General features: G+C 45.7%; 1 protein-coding gene across 5 annotated transcripts in view; it reads left to right on the top strand.

Annotated features, from left to right (window-relative positions):
- ARMC9 (armadillo repeat containing 9) overlaps positions 1 to 23,027 on the top strand; it is a 433,139-nt gene that overhangs the window by 279,393 nt on the left and 130,719 nt on the right. For all 5 annotated transcript variants that reach the window (XM_063916557.1, XM_063916560.1, XM_063916558.1 and 2 more), the window contains exon 9: positions 17,405 to 17,503. In XM_063916557.1, coding sequence (XP_063772627.1) covers positions 17,405 to 17,503 — 99 coding nt within the window. The remainder of the gene's footprint in view (positions 1 to 17,404; positions 17,504 to 23,027) is intronic.

The raw sequence follows: 23,027 nt of genomic DNA, 5'->3' as shown, positions 1-23,027 counted from the left end.
CTCTTTTTCTTACGATTCTCAGCACCTTGGGTATGAGAGGAAGAGGAGGAAACACATAAACCGACTGGAACACCCACGGTGTCACTAGTGCGTCCACAGCTATCGCCTGAGGGTCTCTTGACCTGGCGCAATACATTTGTAGCTTTTTGTTGAGGCGGGACGCCATCATGTCCACCTGTGGCCTTTCCCAACGGTGTACAATCATTTGGAAGACTTCTGGATGAAGTCCCCACTCTCCCGGGTGGAGGTCGTGTCTACTGAGAAAGTCTGCTTCCCAGTTGTCCACTCCCGGAATGAACACTGCTGACAGTGCTTTTACGTGATTCTCCGCCCCGCGAAGAATTCTGGTGGCTTCCGCCATCGCCACCCTGCTCCTTGTGCCGCCTTGGCGGTTTACATGAGCCACTGCGGTGATGTTGTCTGCCTGAATCAGCACCGGTTGGTTGCGAAGCAGAGGCTCCGCTTGACTTAGGGCGTTGTATATGGCCCTTAGTTCCAGGATATTGATTTGCAGACAAGTCTCCTGACTTGACTACAGACCCTGGAAATTTCTTCCCTGTGTGACTGCCCCCCACCCTCGGAGGCTTGCATCCGTGGTCACCAGGACCCAGTCCTGAATGCCGAACCTGCGACCCTCGATAAGGTGAGCATTCTGCAGCCACCACAGAAGAGACACCCTGGCCCTGGGGGATAGGGTGATCAGCCGCTGCATCTGAAGATGCGATCCGGACCACCTGTCCAACAGATCCCACTGAAAAGTCCTCGCATGGAACCTGCCGAAGGGAATGGCTTCGTATGACGCCACCATCTTTCCCAGGACTCGCGTGCATTGATGCACCGACACCTGTTTTGGTTTTAAGAGGCCTCTGACCAGAGTCACGAGCTCCTGAGCCTTCTCCGCCGGGAGAAAAACCTTCTTCTGGTCTGTGTCCAGAATCATGCCCAGGAAGGGCAGACGCGTCGTAGGAATCAGCTGCGACTTTGGAATATTCAGAATCCAGCCGTGCTGTTGCAACACTTCCCGTGAGTGTGCTACGCTGATCAGCAACTGCTCTCTGGACCTCGCCTATATGAGGAGATCGTCCAAGTATGTGTTAATTGTGACTCCTTGCTTTCGCAGAAGCACCATCATTTCTGCCATTACCTTGGTAAATATTCTCGGTGCCGTGGACAGACCAAACGGCAACGTCTGGAATGGGTAATGACAATCCTGTACCACAAATCTGAGGTACGCCTGATGAGGTGGATAAATGGGGACATGAAGGTATGCATCCTTTATGTCCAGAGTCACCATAAACCCCCCCCCCCCCCCCCCCTTCCAGGCTTGCGATGACCGCTCTGAGCGATTCCATCTTGAACTTGAACCTTTTCAGGTATATGTTCAGGGATTTTAAATTCAATATGGGTCTGACCGAACCGTCCGGTTTCGGTACTACAAACATAGTTGAATAATAACCCTTTCCTTGTTGAAGGAGGGGAACCTTGACCACCACCTGCTGAAGATACAAACTGTGAATTGCAGTTAACACTGTTTCCCTCTTGTGGGGGGAAGCCGGCAGGGCCGTCGGTGAGGGGGCATCTTCTCAAAGTCCAGCTTGCATCCCTGAGACACAATATCTATTGCCCAGGGATCTAACAGGCAGTGAACCCACTTGTGGCTGAACTTACGCAGGCGTGCCCCCACCGGGCCTAGCTCCGCCTGTGGAGCCCCAGCGACATGCGGTGGATTTTTGTAGAGGCCGGGGAGGACTTCTGTTCCTGGGACCTAGCTGTGTTGTGCAGCTTCTTTCCTCTGCCCCCGCCTCTGGCAAGAAAGGACGCACCTCGGACTTTCTTGTTTCTTTGTTCTAAAGGCTGCATTTGATAATGTCGTGCTTTCCTAGGCTGTGCAGGAATATAAGGCAAAACATCAGAATTACCAGCTATAGCTGTGGAGACCAGGTCCGAGAACCCTTCTCCACACAATCCTCAGCCTTCCATATGCCTCTTAAGTCGGCATCATCTGTCCATTGCATATTCTACAGGACACGTCAAGCAGAAATCGACATAGCTTTGTCTCTAGGACCCAGTATACTCATGTCTCTTTGGGCATGTATATATATATATATATATATATATATATATATATATATATATATATCCAGCGATTCCTAGCATGCAGTGGCACTCAGGGACAGACTCATGGATGATTTCAAAACAAACAGTGTTTAATCCATAGTAAAGTAAAAGAGTTCCATACAACGTTTCGGGGTGCAAACACCCCTTTGTCAAGGTGAACAAGTGAAAAGTGAATAATGTGACAAAGTAATTACCTTTTATGTGTAACGAGGTCCCGCCTGCGGGAGGTGCAGCAATCAGTCAGGGGAAGACGTGCACTTGCTTCCCTGTGTGTGAGCGGATGACGTCATTCACAAGCGCCGGTCACATGGTCCGGCGTCGCGACGTTGAACGTCCAGGTTCCCCTAGCAACCACCTACACACACGCTGCCCTGACGGGCGGCTGCTCGTGTAGTCATGGAAACGGGGGGTCCTCTGGGTAATCAGGTCGCGGTGGTCCAGATTTGGCGCTGTAAAGACATAAATCAAAGTGACAGCTAGTGAAGTTAAAAACATCAGTGTGCCGCAGCATCAATCTATAGTGACAGCATAGTGTAAAACATTAAAATGCATAAATATCTATCATGTTACATTCACATGCAACTGAATAACTGGTACATTTGAAACACAGATATATGATAAAGTCAGTGTGGAATTCAAGGTCTACAACTTGTCAATGTTAGACCCACAAATAGTTGATATCTCTTAGTGGTGTACCTGTGCATGTAATAAACATAAATGCATGATTGTACTGATAGATGTATCTGTGCGTATCGCCAATAGGAGACTGTTCAAAACACACTCCATTGTATTTTATCGTTCAGTCCTTTAGGCTTGATGGTTGCCAAATGGTACATCCATCTAGCCTCGAGTCTCAAAAGGTCCCCAGCTGTATCTCCACCTCTCAAGCTCTTTGGGCAGTGGTCGATGATTTGGAACCGTAAGTCGTTCATTGAATGACCATATTCGGCATAATTGCCGGCAACTGGTTGTTCCGATGGCTTGCCCGATAATGCAGATTTTACGGCTGATCTGTGTAATGCCAGCCGTTCGCGGGCAGTGCGAATGGTTTTGCCCACATATTGTAAATTGCAAGGGCATGTAACTAAATACACTACAAAAGTGCTGGTGCATGTAAGTACGTGTCTGATATTATATGATCTGCCCGTGGAACAGGACTTGAATGTGGACCCGGGGGTCATAAACTTGCATGTTTCACACCCCAAACATTTGTAGCACCCTGGGGACCTGGAAAGGAACGTGGTAGACGTAGGGTTCACGAAGCCTGTAATATCAGAATGGACGATCAGATCTTTAATGCTCTTACCTCTGGTATGGCATACCATAGGTCTTTTCTTGTGTAAAGAAGGTAAGGATTTGTCGGTTGCAATGATAGGCCACAATGCGCGTAGGGCCGGTACTACGGGACTCGCTCTGTTGTATTTTGTGACAAATGGCACAATCTGAGTATCTTTTTTAATTTTTTGAACTAATAGGTCCTCTCTACGCATCTGTGCTACTTCCTGTTGACAGGTCTGTAGTGTCTTGTAGTCATATCCCCTCTCCCTGAAGCGTGCTGATACCTCTGTCAAGGCGCCATTTAGTTTGGTGGGATCGCTGGTAATTCTTGCCGCCCTGATGAGTTGGGATTTAGGCAAACCTTTCTTTAAGGCCCCAGGATGGTGACTATTGTGCTTGAGCAGTGTGTTCTTATCTGTGGGTTTATAGAATACTTCCGTTGTCAACCTGTTGTTGTTAATGGACACCCTCATGTCCAGGTAATTTAATGTGACTCGGTTGCTTGCTGCTGTGACTTTGATGGGAGAGTCCCTGTCGTTGATATGTGCAATTAGTGCATCGAACTTGGTTTGGCCGCCAGTCCATAAAATAAATATATCATCTATATACCTAGAATAATATAGAATGTGCTGGGATATATTGGGATCTTCAAAAAATAGTGATTGTTCCTCCTGCAGCATAAATGTATTAGCGAATGACGACGACACATTGCTGCCCATCGCACACCCACTAGTTTGGCGATAAAATTTCCAGTCAAACAAAAAATAGTTTCTTGTGAGGGTTAACTTCAACAGTGTGAGAAATAGATCCAAGTCCAAAGAATCCATACCCACATAAGTTAGAAATTCCCTCATTACTCTGAGGCCCAAGGCCTGGGCTATGCTAGTATATAGGCTGCAAATGTCGATGGTACAGATTAGGGTGTCAGCGGGGTTGTCCGGTAGTGCCTCAAGTTGATTTAGAAACATGGTAGTGTCCTTGATAAACTTGGGTTGTTGGCAAATCAACGGCTGAAGTATGCTATCTAAAAAAGTTGAAATTGGTTGATAAAGTGACTTGTGTGCAGAGATAATCGGCCTTCCCGGAGGCTTCTTTGTGTCCTTGTGTATTTTAGGCACCGTAAACAGAATGGGTACAACAGGGAACTCTTGTTTAAGAGCCACGCATACATTTTTAGAAATACTACCAGCTTTTGTCGCTGCGTCCAAAATGGTGTCAATCTCCTGCTTGTACTCGCTAGTAGGATCACGGGCTAATTCTTGATAAACTTGTCGGTCCGAAAGTTGTCTATATACTTCAGACTTGTAGTCAGCCAAGTTCATGATGACAATACCGCCCCCTTTATCGGCGGGGCGGATGACTATGTCCCTGCATGAACCCAACTGTTTCAGTGCTCTGAACTCAGATCTGGATAAGTTGTGGTGTGTCACCGTTGGTGCCGCTGTGTATCTGATTACCGAGTCATCTACCAGTCGGATAAAGGATTTGATTGAAGCATTCGTTGAAGCAGGGTCGAATTGAGATTTACGTGTAGAGCTGATGTAGGCTTGATGTGGATCCGTAACAGCTGAAGGAGTATGTTGCTGGAAAAATTCCTGTAGCCGAAGTTTGCGCGCAAACTTGTGAAGTTCGACTTGCCAGCCGAGTTCATCAAATTTATTTGTCGGCACAAAGGATAACCCGTTATTCAGTACTTTGACTTCCATATCACTGAGCTGCGGTCGGACAGATTGTATATTAGGCTTTCTTTTTTGTTGAGACGTTTTTGGATCCTTGAGTTTTGTTGGCCCCTGCGGGTGGGCGTCCTCTTGCTCTTGTGCCTGCTGCGGTGGCTGGAGAGGTCCCTAAAGGGACACTAGGTGTTTCAGAAGGCCCTTCTGAGTCGCCCATGGCAAACTCGCTATCACTATTTTAAGTTATAGGATCATTATTGCGATCCTCGCGTCGCTTGCGCCAGCTGTGTTTAGACCTGTAGTTGTAGGGCCTGTGATTACCCGGGTCACCTCCAGAAAGCCATCGGTAGACCCTATTGGTTTCGTAGTCTTCTTTAACGGTTAGTTGTTTCCCCCGTTTAAATTTTATGAGTTCCCCTTTGTATTTGTTTACTTGCATTTGTAGTTTCTGGATCGTGTTCTGGTTGGTGTCCAGCCTTAACGTATCCTTATGGATTGTTTCTAATTGGTGTATTTTCTCACGGGTGACTTTGAGCTCACGTCCCGCCTCTTCCACAACCAATAACATTAGATCCATGCTGCATTTGTTCAAAATGCCTATCCAACGGCTACAGAACTCAGTGTTAAAACGCCCTATGGTGGGCACATTGCGAATGCGGAAGCCCCGCGGGATCATTTTGTCTCTATGGTAATTTGACAAGGAGATGCCATGCATTAGAAAATCCAATTTGCGTCTCTTTAATTTATTTAATTGGTGAAAGATGTCCTCCATGCTCAGTTGATCTTCCGCCTCAGTCAACTCTTCTGTAAATCTCAATCTATCTGCGTCCGCATCGGTGAAACTATATGTGTCCGTTAGATTCGTTGGCAATCTGCCATATCCCGGAATATGTTCATGAGCCATCATGTGAATTTAATTCAATTACTTGTCTTATAGAAGTGACCTTGGTCAATTGCAATACTATGCAATGAATAAAGTGCTATGTGTAAAGTGTCAGTGCTTGGCAGTCTCCAGAAAAAAGTGCTTGATGCTGCTGTGCAAAGAAATGCTGATAAAAGAGTGCTGGGAAAGTGTCAGTGTCCGTGCTGTGATTGCCTTCTCACTCTCCTCCTTCCACAAAGGGTCACAATGTAATATTGTTATATACTCAATAAAAAATCGGTATTCAACAAAAAGCGGGGGGTGCCTTGTCCCAAGTGGTCAATGTGGTAGTGACCTCAAAGTCCCGTACATATGCAATATCGGATAGGCACTCACCCTTCCTGGTAAAAGGTGCCCCGGTGCCTTCTGGAAACAGTAACACATCCAGCGATTCCTAGCATGCAGTGGCACTCAGGGACAGACTCATGGATGATTTCAAAACAAACAGTGTTTGATCCATTGTAAAGTAAAAGAGTTCCATCCAACGTTTCGGGGTGCGAACACCCCTTTGTCAAGGTGAACAAGTGAAAAGTGAATAATGTGACAAAGTAATTACCTTTATGTGTAACGAGGTCCCGCCTGCGGGAGGTGCAGCAATCAGTCAGGGGAAGACGTGCACTTGCTTCCCTGTGTGTGAGCGGATGACGTCATTCACAAGCGCCGGTCACATGGTCCGGCGTCGCGACGTTGAACGTCCAGGTTCCCCTAGCAACCACCTACACACACGCTGCCCTGACGGGCGGCTGCTCGTGTAGTCATGGAAACGGGGGGTCCTCCGGGTAATCAGGTCGCGGTGGTCCAGATTTGGCGCTATAGATTGATGCTGCGGCACACTGATGTTTTTAACTTCACCAGCTGTCACTTTGATTTATGTCTTTACAGCGCCAAATCTGGACCACCGCGACCTGATTACCCGGAGGACCCCCCGTTTCCATGACTACACGAGCAGCCGCCCGTCAGGGCAGCGTGTGTGTAGGTGGTTGCTAGGGGAACCTGGACGTTCAACGTCGCGACGCCGGACCATGTGACCGGCGCTTGTGAATGACGTCATCCGCTCACACACAGGGAAGCAAGTGCACGTCTTCCCCTGACTGATTACTGCACCTCCCGCAGGCGGGACCTCGTTACACATAAAGGTAATTACTTTGTCACATTATTCACTTTTCACTTGTTCACCTTGACAAAGGGGTGTTCGCACCCCGAAACGTTGGATGGAACTCTTTTACTTTACAATGGATTAAACACTGTTTGTTTTGAAATCATCCATGAGTCTGTCCCTGAGTGCCACTGCATGCTAGGAATCGCTGGATGTGTTACTGTTTCCAGAAGGCACCGGGGCACCTTTTACCAGGAAGGGTGAGTGCCTATCCGATATTGCATTAATATATATATATATATATATATATATATATAAATCTCTTAAGACAGCATCTTTAATATATATATATCTCTATATATACATATATCTATATATATCTACATAGTAGGGTCTCAATCTCTGCTGATAAGGTACCTGTCCACGCTGCCCCAGCGCTATAAACCCATGCCGGCACAATCGCCGGTCTGAGTAGTGTACCAGAATGTGCACGCTATCTGCAGGATCCCTGAGAATAGCTGTTACGACAGGTTACCTTTTGGGCAAACGTGACACCCTAGGGGAAGATTCCCACCGTATCCTGGCCCTAGTGGGGAAAGGATACTGCCTGAGAATTCTTTGTGGGAAACTGCAGTCTCTTGTCTGGAGATTCCCGCTCTTTTTCCTCATATGAGGAGGGAAATGTACCTCCGCTTTCTTCCCCTTAAACATGTGTACCCTTGTGTCAGGGACAGATGAGTCATCAGTGATATGCAAATCATCTTTTATTACAATAATCATATATTGAATACTTTTCTGCCATTTTGGCTGTAACTTTGCATTATCGTAGTCGACACTGGAGTCAATCTCCGTGTCGACATCAGTGTTTATTATTTTGGATAGTGAGCATTGAGAGACACTGAAGGTATCTGCGACAGAGGGACAGACATGGGTAGATTTCCTGTCTGTTCTCTAATCTTTTGTGCAATAAATTCACCTTAGCACTTAATTACACATATCCAACAGGTGTCGGCGTTGTCGACGGAGACACCCTCACACACACATATTTGCTCTATCTCCTCCTTAGGGGAGCCTTTTACCTCAGACATGTCAACACACACGTACCGACACACCACACACACAGGGGATGCTCTATTTGAAGACAGTTCCCCCACAAGGCCCTTTGGAGAGACAGAGAGAGAGTATGCCAGCACACACCCCAGCGCTATATGACCCAGGAAACACACAGTAACGTAGTGTTAACCCAGTAGCTGCTGTATATATTGTTTTTACGCCAAATTTATGTGCCTCCCCTCTCTTTTCACCCTCTTCTATCGTGCTTCTGCAGGGGAGAGCCTGGGGAGCTTCCTCTCAGCGGAGCTGTGGAGAGAAAATGGCGCTGGTGAGTGCTGAGGAAGAAGCCCCGCCCCCTCAGCACTCACCGCAGTTAGTAGGTCTGCTTCTCTCCCCTCAGTCCCATGTAGCAGAGAGTCTGTTGCCAGCAGATCTCTCTGAAAATAAAAAATCCTAACAAAATACTTTCTTATTAGCAAGCTCAGGAGAGCTCACTAAAGTGCACCCAGCTCTGTCCGGGAACAGATTCCAACTGAGGTCTGGAGGAGGGACATAGAGGGAGGAGCCAGTGCACACCAGTATTCCTAATTCTTTCTTAAAGTGCCCTGTCTCCTGCGGAGCCCGTCTATTCCCCATGGTCCTTACGGAGTCCCCAGCATCCACTAGGACGTTAGAGAAAGGATATGACCATAACAAAATATAAATAAAGACCATAAAATATTCAAATAAAATGTGAAAAACAGATGCAAGTAAAAGAGCATTAATAAAACAGTCAGTCAAACACAAATAATAACTCAAATACACTTAAGACCGTTTAGGAGAGGCAATCAGTCCTGATGTCCACAGTTCGAACCAGGCCATCAAGGATATAATGCAAAGTCATCCGGACAATTCATAATATTCACAGTAGACATTCTCAGAGTGTCTACCGACAGAAGAGGCCACGCAAAGATATGGCAGGTCCGCTCAACAGCAAATGGAGGAGGAAGAGAGTCCCTAACAAAACATCTTTCCGGATATGCCACTCCCTGAGACTCAAAAGGTGGATTCTCTGAGCGACATTGCTTAGTCTGTTCCCTTCCCTGCCGGGGCGCTCATCGGCAGTGTGTACACACTGAGCGAATTGCAAATAATATTGCTCAGTGACGTCACGCCGCTGCTGGGCCGTGCATGCAGCTTTTGGACGAGAGTCCAAATTGAGCTGCATGCACGGCCGACAGTGAGGGTCGTTTACCCGCAGGGCTGCACACCGCTCGTCGTCCGGCAGCATACACACTAGTCGATATGGTAAACAATGTTGCTCAGGAAGGGCAAAATGAGCAACATTGTTTACTTTATTAGCAAGTGTATATGCACCTTTAGAGGGTCAGCCAGCCAGTGACAGACATAGCACAGTTGGATATACAAGTGCCAGACACAGCAATCCGGGCCTGTGTTTATTGCATATCTTGACATAGCAAAGACCATTCATAAGGCAGTCCCATCACACAAGCTGCCACCTTCCATCCCGAGTCAGCAATGGCTTGTAGAAGTCATTTCATGGTGCCTGGAGAAGATACAGCCACAGCAGAAGGAACCCTAAAAACAAGTAATTATCGTCAACCAAATAAAAGTTCAAAGGATAGCCCTGTACAGATCAGCGTATTACTATTACTATAGTAGCTAAGTATTAGCAACTAAATTTAAGTAAAGGAGACTAGTGTAAAAGGAAGTTCCACAGCGTAGCCCTGAACAGGTGATTGGAAATAGAGAGGAATAGCAAACAAATCAGTGTAGGGTCTCCAGGGAAGGTTAACTGCAGAAATAACAGCAGGGGAGAATTGGGGAGTAACACCACAGAGGAACAACGGATCACAACAGCCTGGGCTCACCTGCTAAAGAGAAGATTGCAGCAGACTGGAGACTTCCACCTCAACCACAGCACCAGCTGCAGTAGATTAGAAGAAGTCAAGCAATGAGTGAGCTTTAAGGTGCATACACACGGAGAGATTTTGACTGAGCGTTTTCCCTTGAATTGGCAGTAGGAGATTTTGACTAACTTTACCAGCGATTTTGGCTATGGGCGATTTTGTCTAACTCATTTAAACAAGGGGATGTTTTCTTTTCCAGCGACATAGCCAAAATTGACTTGCCTGCACAGTCTATTTTTAGCAACGATAGCGACCTGGCGGGGACGCGCATCGCTATCTCTCGCTGTGTACACACAGAGCAATATGCAATAACTTTCGGAACAATTTTGACTATATAGTCAAAATCGCTCAGCTCTATCGCTCCGTGTGTATGGACCTTTACATAGAAGCCATGTAGCCTCACTGGTAGCAGGAAGCTGATATGTGGAGGAGATTCTATGCGAGATCCTTAAGGGTATATTTACTAAAGCGTAAAAAAAATGAGACGTTGCGATGTTGCCCATAGCAACCAACCAGACTGTCTATCATTTTATAAGATACAATAGAGAAATGACACAGAATATGATTTGGTTGCTACTGTATGGGCAACATCACCACTTTTCATTTTTAGAAGCTTTAGTCAATGTACAACTCAGTGTCTAGCATGCATAGTTATTTTCAAATATGGACTTAAGAATTGGATATTGTAGTTAGTGTTGGTGTTGTATTTCTCTATTCACTCCTATTAACATAAACTGCAGTCAAAATAAGATATTTGACCAATAATCATTACTTAATGTAAAGATTCAAAAAGTAGAAATATCCCATGAACAAAGCATAAGGGCTAGAAAGCTTATTATTTTATGGCTCTACTCTTAAAATAATTGGGAATAAAAATCATTATAACAGTAATATTATAGGTCCCTATTTTTATTTCCTGTGTTAATGAAAAAAAAATGACAGTTTTTGTATAATATTATTTTCTGCTGCGGGGTACACTGGGCTCCACAAGGATTGGACAATGGGGGGTGTAGAGTAGGATCTTGATCCGAGGCACCAACAGGCTCAAAGCTTTGACTGTTCCCAGAATGCACAGCGCCACCTCCTCTATAACCCCGCCTCCCTGCACAGGAGTTCAGTTTTGTAAGTTGGTGCTGCAGTAAGCAGGCACTGAACAGAGGGGCTGCTCCAGGCAGTCCTAAGAAAAGCTTTTTATGAGGTAAAAAGTGAAGACTTCAAGGGCAGCAGCGGTGGTAAATGTCTTGTGACATTCACTGCTGCAGCTCCAGCTCTCACCAGCGGCGCTGTACACTCCCGAGCCCTGGTTGCCGGGTACCTACAGCGGAGGCTCCGGTTTTCTTCACGTTAGACACACACGGCTGGGGCTCTCCAGGATTGCGTGGCCGCGCTTCGGGAGGTGGTAAGTGGGTCCCGCTCGCGGGACCCGGTCTTTATCGCAATCCGGCGCGGTCAGTGGGAGGCGGGCCGCGTGCGCTGGCGGTGGACACTGTGGATACAGGCGATCCCACTAGATCACCAGGGCATGGGCGCAGGTCAGGTTTTCTCTCTAAACCAATTCTTATATCGTCCACAGTACCCGGTGGTTTTGCCAGCAGAGGGGATAAGTCTTAGACCTGAAGCCCCTCCCCCAGCCCCAGGGCGCCATTTCTAGCAAGTGTTCCCGCCCTGGAGCTGCATATCTGTCTTTTCCTCACTCCCTGTCAGTGTCTGCGGCGCCATTATCCCTCAGCTCACTGTTCCTGGGACTGCTTGGGCAAATCCTCCTATGTAAAGCCGCCTGGTTGTCAGTGCTGTGACTTTACATGACACTTAAGTATTCTACATGCCTTTTTTAGTTAGTGTTAGTAAGAAAGAGTGCATTTAGTCAGGGTTTTCTAGTACAATTACCCTGTGATATACATCCAGTTCTTACTGTGTACTGTTATATCTATTGTTATATAGCTGTGTAAGCTAGTCCAGTGCAGTGTTATTGTCAGTAATAACCTCTGCATTGTACAAACTGTGACTATCTGTGTGTGCATTTAATATCTGAGTGGTGTCCATTTAGTTTCTTTCACTCAACCTGCTATCCCTATATTCTATAACCTGAGGGGGCTTGGTGCGTCAGGTTTTAGCTAATATAGGATTTTCACAAAGATATACTGTATTACGTATTTTTCTCTGTGATTTAGTCACCATATCTCTCCTTTATCTCTGCTAGTGCTGACTACACTGCACAGGGGTTTGGGTTTAGAGATATAGTGCTGCTGATAATTGTACTGTGTTACCTCATACTGCAAGTTATATCATGTCTGCTTCTGAGGGTAACGGTTCTGGGGCTGAACACACTGCCGGTGTTGCTGAAGCCACAGACCCATATGAGGAGAATATAGCAGCTGTGGGCTCTGGTTCTGGGGGCTCGTTGCCCCCCAGTGGGACTGTGGCAACGGAGGCACATACTGACCCACCGTGTGCCGCTTTTTCCACGCTTCTGCATACGCTAGTTCATAAACTAACACCCCCTATTGGACCCCCAATGCCAGTACAACCGTATGTGGTCCCTGCAGCTAACCCGCCGTGGGCGGACGATTTATCTGCTCAGTTAAAGAAGTTGAACCAGTCCCTGACTACTAAAAAGTCTGACCATCGCTCGCCTAAGTCCAAGGGATCCTCTAAGCGAGTGCTGGTCTCCTCACAATCCACTGCTGTCACTGACACCTCGTCTGATGAAGACGGCACGTATACTGACCCCACAGGTTCTGACTCAGATACGGCTGATGGGGAGGGTAGTTCACATGTGGATGTTCCTGATATTTTGGAGGCTATTAAGTTAATTCTACAGATTACGGATGATCCCGAGCCATCCGTCCCTCCTAAGAAACCAGATAGGTTCAAGCGTCAGAAGGTGGTTAAACAAGTTTTACCTCACTCTGACCACCTAGTGGATATACGTCAGGAACCCTGGGAAAACCGGGGTACGAAGTTTGTGCCTCACAAGAAGATGCTGGCTCGCTATCCCCTCGCGCCAGAGCGGTCTAAGAATTGGGAAACGCCTCCTCCAGTGGACTCACATGTGGCCAGGATGGTGCCTGTCACTGCCGTCACGTCTCTAAAAGAGCCTACGGATAAGCGTGTGGAGGGTTGTCTGAAAGCGATTTACACCCTCACGGGTGCTGCGCAAAGGCCCACTATTTCAGCTACATGAGCTGCCGAGGCTATTGAAGCGCGGGCCTTGGAGTTAGATACTGAAATCTCCTCTGACCATGCTAGACAATGCTTGTCATATATTGTCACAGCTTCTCGCTATATTAAAGAGGCGGCTTCGGATGCCGGTATCCTAGCAGCCAAGGCCTCTACTACGTCAGTCCTGGCTCGCTGGATATTGTGGCTGAGATCCTGGTCTGTGGATCTGGACTCTAGAAAAACCCTGGAGGTGCTCCCTCAAGGGAGATATTCTGTTTGGGGAGGACTTAAATAAGATAGTGGCTGACTTGGCTACTGCCAAAACTGCCTTTTTACCAAATACCGCTCCTTCTGTGTCGAAGGTTAAAGGTACGTCCTTTCGCCCCTTTCGCCCTTCAGGTAAAGCAAAAGGTCAGGCGTACCACAAGCAGGCCCGCACTTCCAAACCTGGTAAGCCGAAGCCCAAAAGAGCCTGGGCTGCCCGTCAGCCAGCTTCCAAGACCGATAAGCCTGCCGCATGACGGGGCGGGCCTCCCTCTGTGGGATCCCAGGGTGGGGTCCGGCTTCTAGAGTATACCCAGGAATGGTTGAAGACCACTTCAGATGCCTGGGTACGGGAAGTCGTCACTCGAGGTTACGCCATAGCCTTCAAAAACCGACCCCTTCATCGATTTTGCCAGACAGATGTCCCGTCGGACCAGACAAAGGCAAACACTCTGCATTTGGTGGTACAGACCCTCCTGGATACAGGAGTTGTAGTACAGGTGCCTCTTGCTCAGAGGGGCCGGGGGTACTATTCTCTGCTGTTTCTAGTCCCGAAACTGAATGGGTCCTTCTAGCCCATTCTCAACCTCAAGGCATTGAACAAGTTTGTGAAGGTTTCCAAGTTCCATATGGAAACCCTTCGCTCTATAGTTCTGGCCTTGGAACCTGGGGACTACATGGTCTCCCTGGATATACAGGATGCTTACCTGCATATTCCTATAGCAGCGTCACATCAGCAATACCTGAGGTTCGCTATTGGCAAACTTCATTACCAGTTTCGGGCGTTACCTTTTGGTTTAACAACGGCTCCGCGAGTTTTCACCAAAGTAATGGCGGTGATGATGGTGGTACTCCGCCGTCAAGGGGTCAGGATACTGCCGTACCTGGACGACTTGTTAATCCTGGCAAATTCCCCAGAACTTCTCCTGTGTCATCTGGATATGACGGTCCGGTTTCTACAAGCCCACGGGTGGCTCATCAACTGGAAGAAATCCTCCCTGGTCCCTGCTCAGAGCATGGTGCACCTGGGAGCGCTATTGGACACTCACAACCAGCAGTTGTTCTTGTCTCAGGAGAAAGTCCTGAAGCTTCAGGACAGGGTTCGTTGCTTCCTTTCTCGTCCGCAAGTGTCGATACATTCGGCGATGCAGGTGCTGGGGCTCATGGTCTCATCATTCGATATGGTGGAGTATGCTCAATTCCATTCTCGCCACCTCCAGAGGCTGATTCTAGCCAAGTGGGACGGCCTGCCTCACCGGATCAGGTCTCACATGATCTCATTGACTCCGGAGGTCCGTCTGTCGCTACTTTGGTGGCTCCGGGACCAACAGTTGTGCAGGGGCCGTCCCTTCTGGATATCCAACTGGGTCCTGTTGATGACAGATGCCAGTCTAAGAGGTTGGGGCGCGGTGCTGGAGCAACACTCCCTTCAGGGTCGGTGGGCCAAGGAGGAATCTCTCCTCTCGATCAACATTCTGGAATTGCGGGCGGTCTTCAATGCGTTGAACCTGGCCCAGCATTTAATTCAGAACCGTCCTGTTCAAATACAGTCGGACAACGCCACCACAGTGGCTTACATAAATCATCAAGGCGGCACTCAAAGCCATTTGGCAATGAAGGAAGTCTCACGGATTCTACGTTGGGCGGAACGCCATCTACCGGCCATGTCGGCAATATTCATTCCGGGAGTCCTGAATTGGGATGCGGACGTTCTCAGTCATCAGGACGTGCATGCTGGCGAGTGGAGCCTCCATCCAGAAGTGTTTCAACTCCTCGTGGAAAAGTGGGGTCTTCCAGATGTAGATCTGATGGCATCTCGACACAATCACAAGGTTCCGGTCTTCGGAGCAAGGACAAGGGATCCTCCACCAGCATTCGTGGATGCGCTGGCGGTGCCATGGAGGTTTCGGCTGCCGTACGTGTTCCCTCTGGTGTCACTCCTGCCCAGGGTAATTCGGAAGTTCAATCAAGAAAAAGGAATTCTGCTTCTCATAGCTCCGGCGTGGCCAAGCGGCCCTGGTCTCAGACCTGCAAGGCCTATCGTCGGAGCGTTCACTTCTGCTTCCACAACGCCCAGACCTCCTCGTTCAGGGCCCCTGTGTCTACCAGGACCTAGCCCAGCTGTCTTTGACGGCGTGGCTCTTGAAGCTTCCGTCTTGAGGGCTAAGGGTTTTTCTGAAGAGGTCATTAAAACTATGTTGCGGGCCCGGAAACCGGCTTCTGATCGGATTTACTATAGGGTCTGGCATTCCTACTTTGTTTGGTGCGCATCTAATAATTATGACGCTTCCAAGTTTAGTACAGCCAAACTTTTGGTTTTTCTGCAGCATGGCCTACATTTAGGCCTGCGTCTGGCCTCCCTCAAGGTTCATATTTCGGCCTTGTCGGTGTGGTTTCAGAGAAAAATTGCGACTTTACCTGATGTTCATACTTTCACTCAGGGTGTGTTGCGTATCCAACCTCCCTATGTCCCGCCTGTGGCTCCTTGGGACTTGTCGGTGGTTTTGGAGGCGTTGCAGGAGCCTCCGTTTGAACCCCTGGGTTCAGCTGACCTTAAGTGGCTTTCCCTTAAGGTGGTGTTCTTGCTGGCTATTGCCTCTGCTAGAAGAGTTTCGGATCTGGGTGCTTTGTCTTGTAGTTCCCCATATCTGATTTTTCACCGTGACCGGGCGGTTCTTAGGACTGGTCCCGGATATTTACCTAAGGTGGTTTCTTCGTTCCACCTTAATCAGGAGATTGTGGTTCCGGCCTTTGTCTCTCCTGATTTGTCTCCCAAAGAGCGGTCTTTGTTTGTGGTACGAGCTCTCCGTATCTACGTGAAGAGAACTGCTTCTATTCGAAAATCTGATTCTCTCTTTGTTTTGTTTGGATTTCACAAACGTGGCTGGCCTGCTCACAAGCAGACCCTGGCCTGATGGATTAGAATGGTGATTGCACATGCTTATGTGAAGGCTGGTCTGTCAGCTCCTGCTCACATTACGGCCCGTTCTACTCGGTCTGTTGGACCTTCTTGGGCGGCCCAACGTGGTGCGACCCTTGAACAATTGTGCAAGGCGGCTACGTGGTCCTCCGGGAACACGTTCATAAGGTTCTATGCCTTCGATACTGCCGCTTCCCAGGATGCTTCCTTTGGACGCCGGGTTCTTGTGCCCGCTACAGTGCGTCCCCTCCCATAAGGAACTGCTTTAGGACATCCCCATTGTCCAATCCTTGTGGAGCCCAGTGTACCCCGCAGCAGAAAATGAGATTTATGGTAAGAACTTACCTTTGTTAAATCTCTTTCTGCGAGGTACACTGGGCTCCACAAGGCGCCCACCCTGACGCACTTAGCTTCTTTGGGTTGGTATGGCATTAGCCGCTGACACTTCTCTTGTCGTGAGAGTGTGGTGTATGTGGCTACTAACCGTTGTCGTCTCTTTTAGTGCTACTGCATTGGGCTGGTTAACTAAACTGAGCTCCTGTGCTGGGAGGCGGGGTTATAGAGGAGGCAGCGCTGTGCATTCTGGGAACAGTCAAAGCTTTGAGCCTGTTGGTGCCTCGGATCAAGATCCTACTCTACACCCCCCATTGTCCAATCCTTGTGGAGCCCAGTGTACCTCGCAGAAAGAGATTTAACAAAGGTAAGTTCTTACCATAAATCTCGTTATTACATATCATTATTTTTCAAATGATCAGTCCTACTTATTTCATTTTATAAACCTGTGACAGTTGCAATATATATTGTAAACTACATATTACTTTATTTATTTAATCCCTTTCTTTTCTATTACCACAGCATGTTAAATCTCCCATTATCAGCACTTTATGGAGAATAGATTTTCCTTTTAAAACCACAAAATGCCAGAAACCGGAATGGTGTTATTTTGACTTGTGAGTAACATCGATATTCTCTTTCACAAAATAATTTTTATGCTACTTTCCTTTTCAGATAACGCCTGAATATCTGCAGAGTGTATGTACACGGCTATTTAATAGCCAGATGAGACAAAGTGCTGTTCAGAGTATCGACTTCACCAGACCTGGAACTGTAAGTACATAAGGGGGAGTGGAGTATGCCTGTTCTATTTCAACATTTTTTCCTTCAACCTCTCTCTACCTATTTTATGGACCATGATGTCAGTGTGGCTCTGCACTGTGCCAAATACATTTAACATATATTAAAGGCACAATACTGATACTGTATTCTAATATCACGTACCTATTGTAGGTTTGCTATTATAATTCAGATTAAAGAAATTCTTGTCAAATTTTAATCTTCTGTCTATTACATGCGCAGGTATATATTTAACAATTTGCATAAAATACTTTGGCACTTGGCTGCATTCCTTAGGGCGGTGTCACACAACTGTTTGAACACTAGTGCTTTTGTAGATGGGAAAGGACTAGTATTCAAAACTCCTGTATAACGCCACCTTTTAAATCTGTTTTCCTTCCTGTTAGTTCTTAGGATTGTTGCAAAAAGCTGGTTTAAGAGTGTATCAAATGCACTCTAGCCCAAGAAAATGTTCAGTAGCATGAAATATTCAGAATATGTAAAAACTTCATTCTAAACTAGATAAGACCAAAATTGTTTTAACAGTAAAATGGTGTATTTATTTTATTTAGTTAGTTGTATTGACGTACCTTAATACATAGGTTAAAAGTAAAGTTGTTGAATATTAAAAACCTGGGAGGAGGCAATGTGACATTTATTCCAGTACTCACGGGCTTGAATTATTCCACTATGGCATGAACTAGCTAACATGCAGGTCAGTGTGCAAGTAAAGCTTCAAATGCATTGGACAGATCCTAGTTAAATATTAAACCTTCTATATACCTAATTAAAGTCTCTTAATGGCCATTTTCAGCTCTTTACACATAATGACCTTTCTTCCTTGGATGCAGTTAGGTGGCAATTACTTTTAAAATGTTCTTTCTTCAGGCTGTCTTATTAAGTGTTTACAGGTGTCCTTTTGTGATGCCACACAATTAATTAGTCTTACAAATGTAAAAATAAATTGGGTCTTAAAATGGTGTGCCAACCAGATGCACATTTGCTTTTATAACCTGCCAGGTTTCATCTGCGATTAATATTTTCCTGAAACACCTACAGTAGACAATGGCATAACTGTTGTAAGAGCAATACCAGGAACAAAGTGTCAGACTGGATTTACTTTGTTTATTTAAGGAAAATATTAACACTGTTTAATAACCAGTTGAGAAGGATTAGTATAATTATTAGTGACAGTACTTTTGGTATAATGGGTGTACTGTAGTACTGCCAGGGTTGGACTGACCCACAGGGGTACAGGGGAAACCACCGGTGGGCCCCACTGCCTGTGGGCCCACCTCCTCCTCTAGGGATCAGGTTTCAGACTGTGCACTAGAATTATACATTCTACATATGTTACCTTATACTGCACATTACTAAGGTGTATTTTCTACAGTGCATTGCAGTTATTAATCTGGTACATTATCATGTATGCACTATCAGCATTTACTATATTTATCAAGGGGCCCAGACCATGCACTCTCTAATGGTTAGCCAAGCCTCTGTGGCAGTTGGCCACACCCCCTTTGAAGACTGGCCACACCCCAAAACATGGGCCCTTACCCTTGTATTCCCCCGGTGGGCCCTTCATACCCCAGTCCGACACTGAGTACAGCTGTCAATGAGTACAAGGACAGTTATGTACAAAATATGAATATAAAGATTATATGTGATTCATATTAAAACTAATCTGTAAATAAACACAAAATGAAAAGGAGAGGTGGTCAGAAAGTGTTGGGGAGGGGTAAAGGGGGAAGGGCCAGCTATTTGGGGAGTATTTATCGGTGGGGGTGGGAGGAGAGAGATGGGGAGGAAAAGGGGTGGGGGTAGTGGAGACGGAGAGAGAAAAACAAATGTCATGCAGTGCAACATTCCAGCTAGTCCTATATAAATGTACATAAATCCATGTGCAGATAAGTTACTGCTGCCTGTTGCACATGATTTCACTTGATATGCTGCTACTGATGTTATCCTAACACCACTGTTTTGGCAGCCGTATGAACATTAGCAAACTCTCATTATGGGCGGTGTAGGGTTCCGGTTACTGAAATGCTGCAGTGTTGCCTGTCTGTGTAGCAGTCCCCATAGTACTATAGATCAATATGGGGATAGCGCTGTCTTCCTGATGCTTAGTATATTCTTGGTAGATACTCATTTTAGCAAAGTCTTACGGTAGTACAAACACTGATTAGATGAACAATGTGCTTCACTTCACTTCACTACCAAATACTTAAGCAGCTAAAATAACTGATGGGGTTTACCCTTTATACACTCCTAAAGCACATATGAGAAATAAAAATATACAGTGTTCTCAGCGCCATGTCAGAAAAACATCCAGGTGACCATATGAAGAACTGCAATCACAGGTGCCCAAATGGTAACTTTTGGAAAGAATCTTACATTCGGGTTCTCACCCGTAGACCCTAAGCAGTTTCTTTAACAGCCTGAGTGACAGAGGTGTGTAAGGTGAATGCAGGCAGACACGCCAGTAGGAAATACACTTACGTTAGTGATCCTTTTTGGGAACTGATATGGTGTGGAGATCTCCTGGAGTCATCTAAAAGAAACCATTATGGGAACGCAGGACTGATCACTAATGTAAGTGTTAAAGAAACTGCTCAGGCTGTAAAAGAAACTGCTTAGGGTCTACGGGTGAGAACCCGAATGTAAGTTTCTATCCAAAAGTTACCATTTGGGCACCTGTGATTGCAGTTCTTCATATTGTCACCTGGATGTTTTTCTGACACAGCGCTGAGAACACTGTATATTTTTATTTCTCTTACGGTAGTACAAGCTTGGGAGTACAGTAATATGGAAAGAGAGAGAAATAAATGCATTATACGACTTTTTCTGGTTCATAAACATCACAAGGTCTATTATGTCCTCATGTCAAACTGCAGGAACAAAGACTCTGCTTTATATCACATGGAATTAAAGCAGTTAATGAAATTGTATTACATTATGGTTATGGGCATAGTGTACTACCCTGCAGTCTAAATCATGCAAAGGACGATTTGATATTATTAGTCCAAATCTTCTAAGGTCTTTACAATATTAGTAATCTAGATCAGTCTGTATTTCCATGGATCACAACATCTGTTTGATTTTACGGGTCCAAATCTGATTTTGTGACGGAGTTTGTCTGCAAGAATGTGGCCGTATGAGACTCTGTTACGCATTGTCGGTTTACAATGTTATGTTCAGATGGGCACATTCAGCAGAGCATTAGATTTCTTGGAACATGCGCTGTGCATGAGCCCCACGTGCAGTATAGTAATGACCATGTTAGTTGTGCCTTATTGATCATCGAGGCAGTGCCACAAATGAGGGTATCTATATACTTACAGGGAGGTATAATGTATTAATGACCCTCTAAAACACGTCAGAACTTTGTTGTACCAGTCAAATACAGTACTGCTGTCCTTTAAGACGCTTCAAGGGGCATGTCAGCATAATAATGTATTTACTTGACAGCATCCCATGTGCTAAATGATAGCTTCTATAAAGTAGTGGCAAGGCATGTACATGTAAAGAAGTGTACACATGCAGCAGTAGGTGCTTCTAAACACATTACAGTAAGTGGATTCCCATTTATTGCCAAATGGGTTAATGCAGCCACAACTGCTGCATCTTATACTATAATATTCTATAATAATAATAATAATAATAATAATTTTATTTATGTAGCGCTCTTTCTCCAATAGGACTCAAGGCTACATTGCTAGCTTTCTTTTCTAGTTTTGTAATAACTGTGAGACTTTCTTTTTCTTTTATACTAGTAAGACCTACTTTAATAGCCTAAACGTAGCCAACAGCACAAATAATTACACAATTTCGTTACTTGCGAGCAAGAATATACTATTTTAGAACTAAGGACAATGTGTTACTGGTAACAAACATATTCTTACGAAATCCTTTTGACAGACTAATTTTGTTACACATTTTATCATGTCAAACAATCAGTTTCATCAGTACTTTTACAGTATGTTCCAGCACTTAGATGTTAATTATACCTCCTATTCAGCTTTAGTTGAGCACAGAAAATATAAAAGATTTAAATTAGTGCTGGGTGATTCTGATCTGGAATAATAATGTATATTGCTTTATGTGGGAGATGGATATTAAAGGGCATAGGCTATCCACAGAAAACCTGTGAGACATGGAATCCTGATACAAAAGGAAGATGCAAACTAGAGAAAAGAGTACAGAAAGGGAGAGAGGGAAATAAATGTCTGCTGGACTATGCTTAGTTATTGGACAGCATTGGGGAACCGTAGATTCATACATCGGTTGTTTAGAGCAGGCCTGGCCAACCTGTGGCTTTGCAGCTGTTGAATAACTAAAAGTCCCAGCATGCCTTGCCACAGTTTTGATATTAGGATATGTTAAAACATTGACAGGACATGCTGGGATGTGCAGTTTCACAGCTGATTAGCCACAGGTTGGCTAGGCCTGGTTTAGAGGATCAGTGTGTGTATTAGAGAGTGACCGATGCTCTGTAACTTTCAAAATATTTTCCCTTTATAGAGCTTCTTTCCAGAGTTTGGTATTTCCAGTGTTGGTACACTATATACGAGTTTGAAGGAGCACTCTGTTAGCTTGTTAGCAGATTCATACCAGCTGTCTGACAGTCCAATGTAATTCTGCTTCAGTTGTAATATTTTAAATGTGTTTTTGTTGGGGAACATTTAGTCCTGTAATAAGGACTAACTGTTGCCGAGTTGAAGTCATTTCTGTTAATTTTAAGTGTACATAACACCCTCCTGATTGAACGTGCAGTGATTACAGTGCAAGTAATAATGGAATGTTAATAAAATCTAAATCTTTTATCTCGGCCTCATCTCCCGCTCTCTCCAGTTCTTTTACACCATAGTAATGATTGCTATAGAGAAATGCCATTTAGGACCTGTGCTTTGAAAGGCATGTATTACAAAGAAATTATAGGGTTTTGTTTTAAGCTTGTTGCATTGGTTTTCCATTTAAAACCATTCACGTAATTCGCTCTAAATCATTAGTGAAACTACACATGAAATTATTTTGTATCATGTGGGTATATATGGGTTATGGGCCAACATAGGCCCTCATTCCGAGTTGTTCGCTCGCAAGCTGCTTTTAGCAGCTTTGCACACGCTAAGCCGCCGCCTACTGGTAGTGAATCTTAGCATAGTAAAATTGCGAACGAAAGATTAGCAGAATTGCGAATAGACACTTCTTAGCAGTTTCTGAGTAGCTCCAGACTTACTCGGCAACTGCGATCAGTTCAGTCAGTTTCGTTCCTGGTTTGACGTCACAAACACTCCCAGCGTTCGCCCAGACACTCCCCCGTTTCTTCAGACACTCCCCCGTTTCTTCAGACACTCCCGCGTTTTTCCCAGAAACGGCAGCGTTTTTTCACACACACCCATAAAACGGCCAGTTTCCGCCCAGAAATACCCACTTCCTGTCAATCACATTACGATCACCAGAACGAAGAAAAAACCTCGTAATGCCGTGAGTAAAATTCCTAACTGCATAGCAAATT

This window comes from Pseudophryne corroboree, chromosome 4 (assembly GCF_028390025.1).
Source record: "Pseudophryne corroboree isolate aPseCor3 chromosome 4, aPseCor3.hap2, whole genome shotgun sequence".
In the NCBI taxonomy this organism is placed as follows: Eukaryota; Metazoa; Chordata; class Amphibia; order Anura; family Myobatrachidae; genus Pseudophryne; species Pseudophryne corroboree.
The sequence above is the reverse complement of the archived record's forward strand: the minus strand, read 5'-3'. Positions and strand labels throughout refer to the sequence as shown.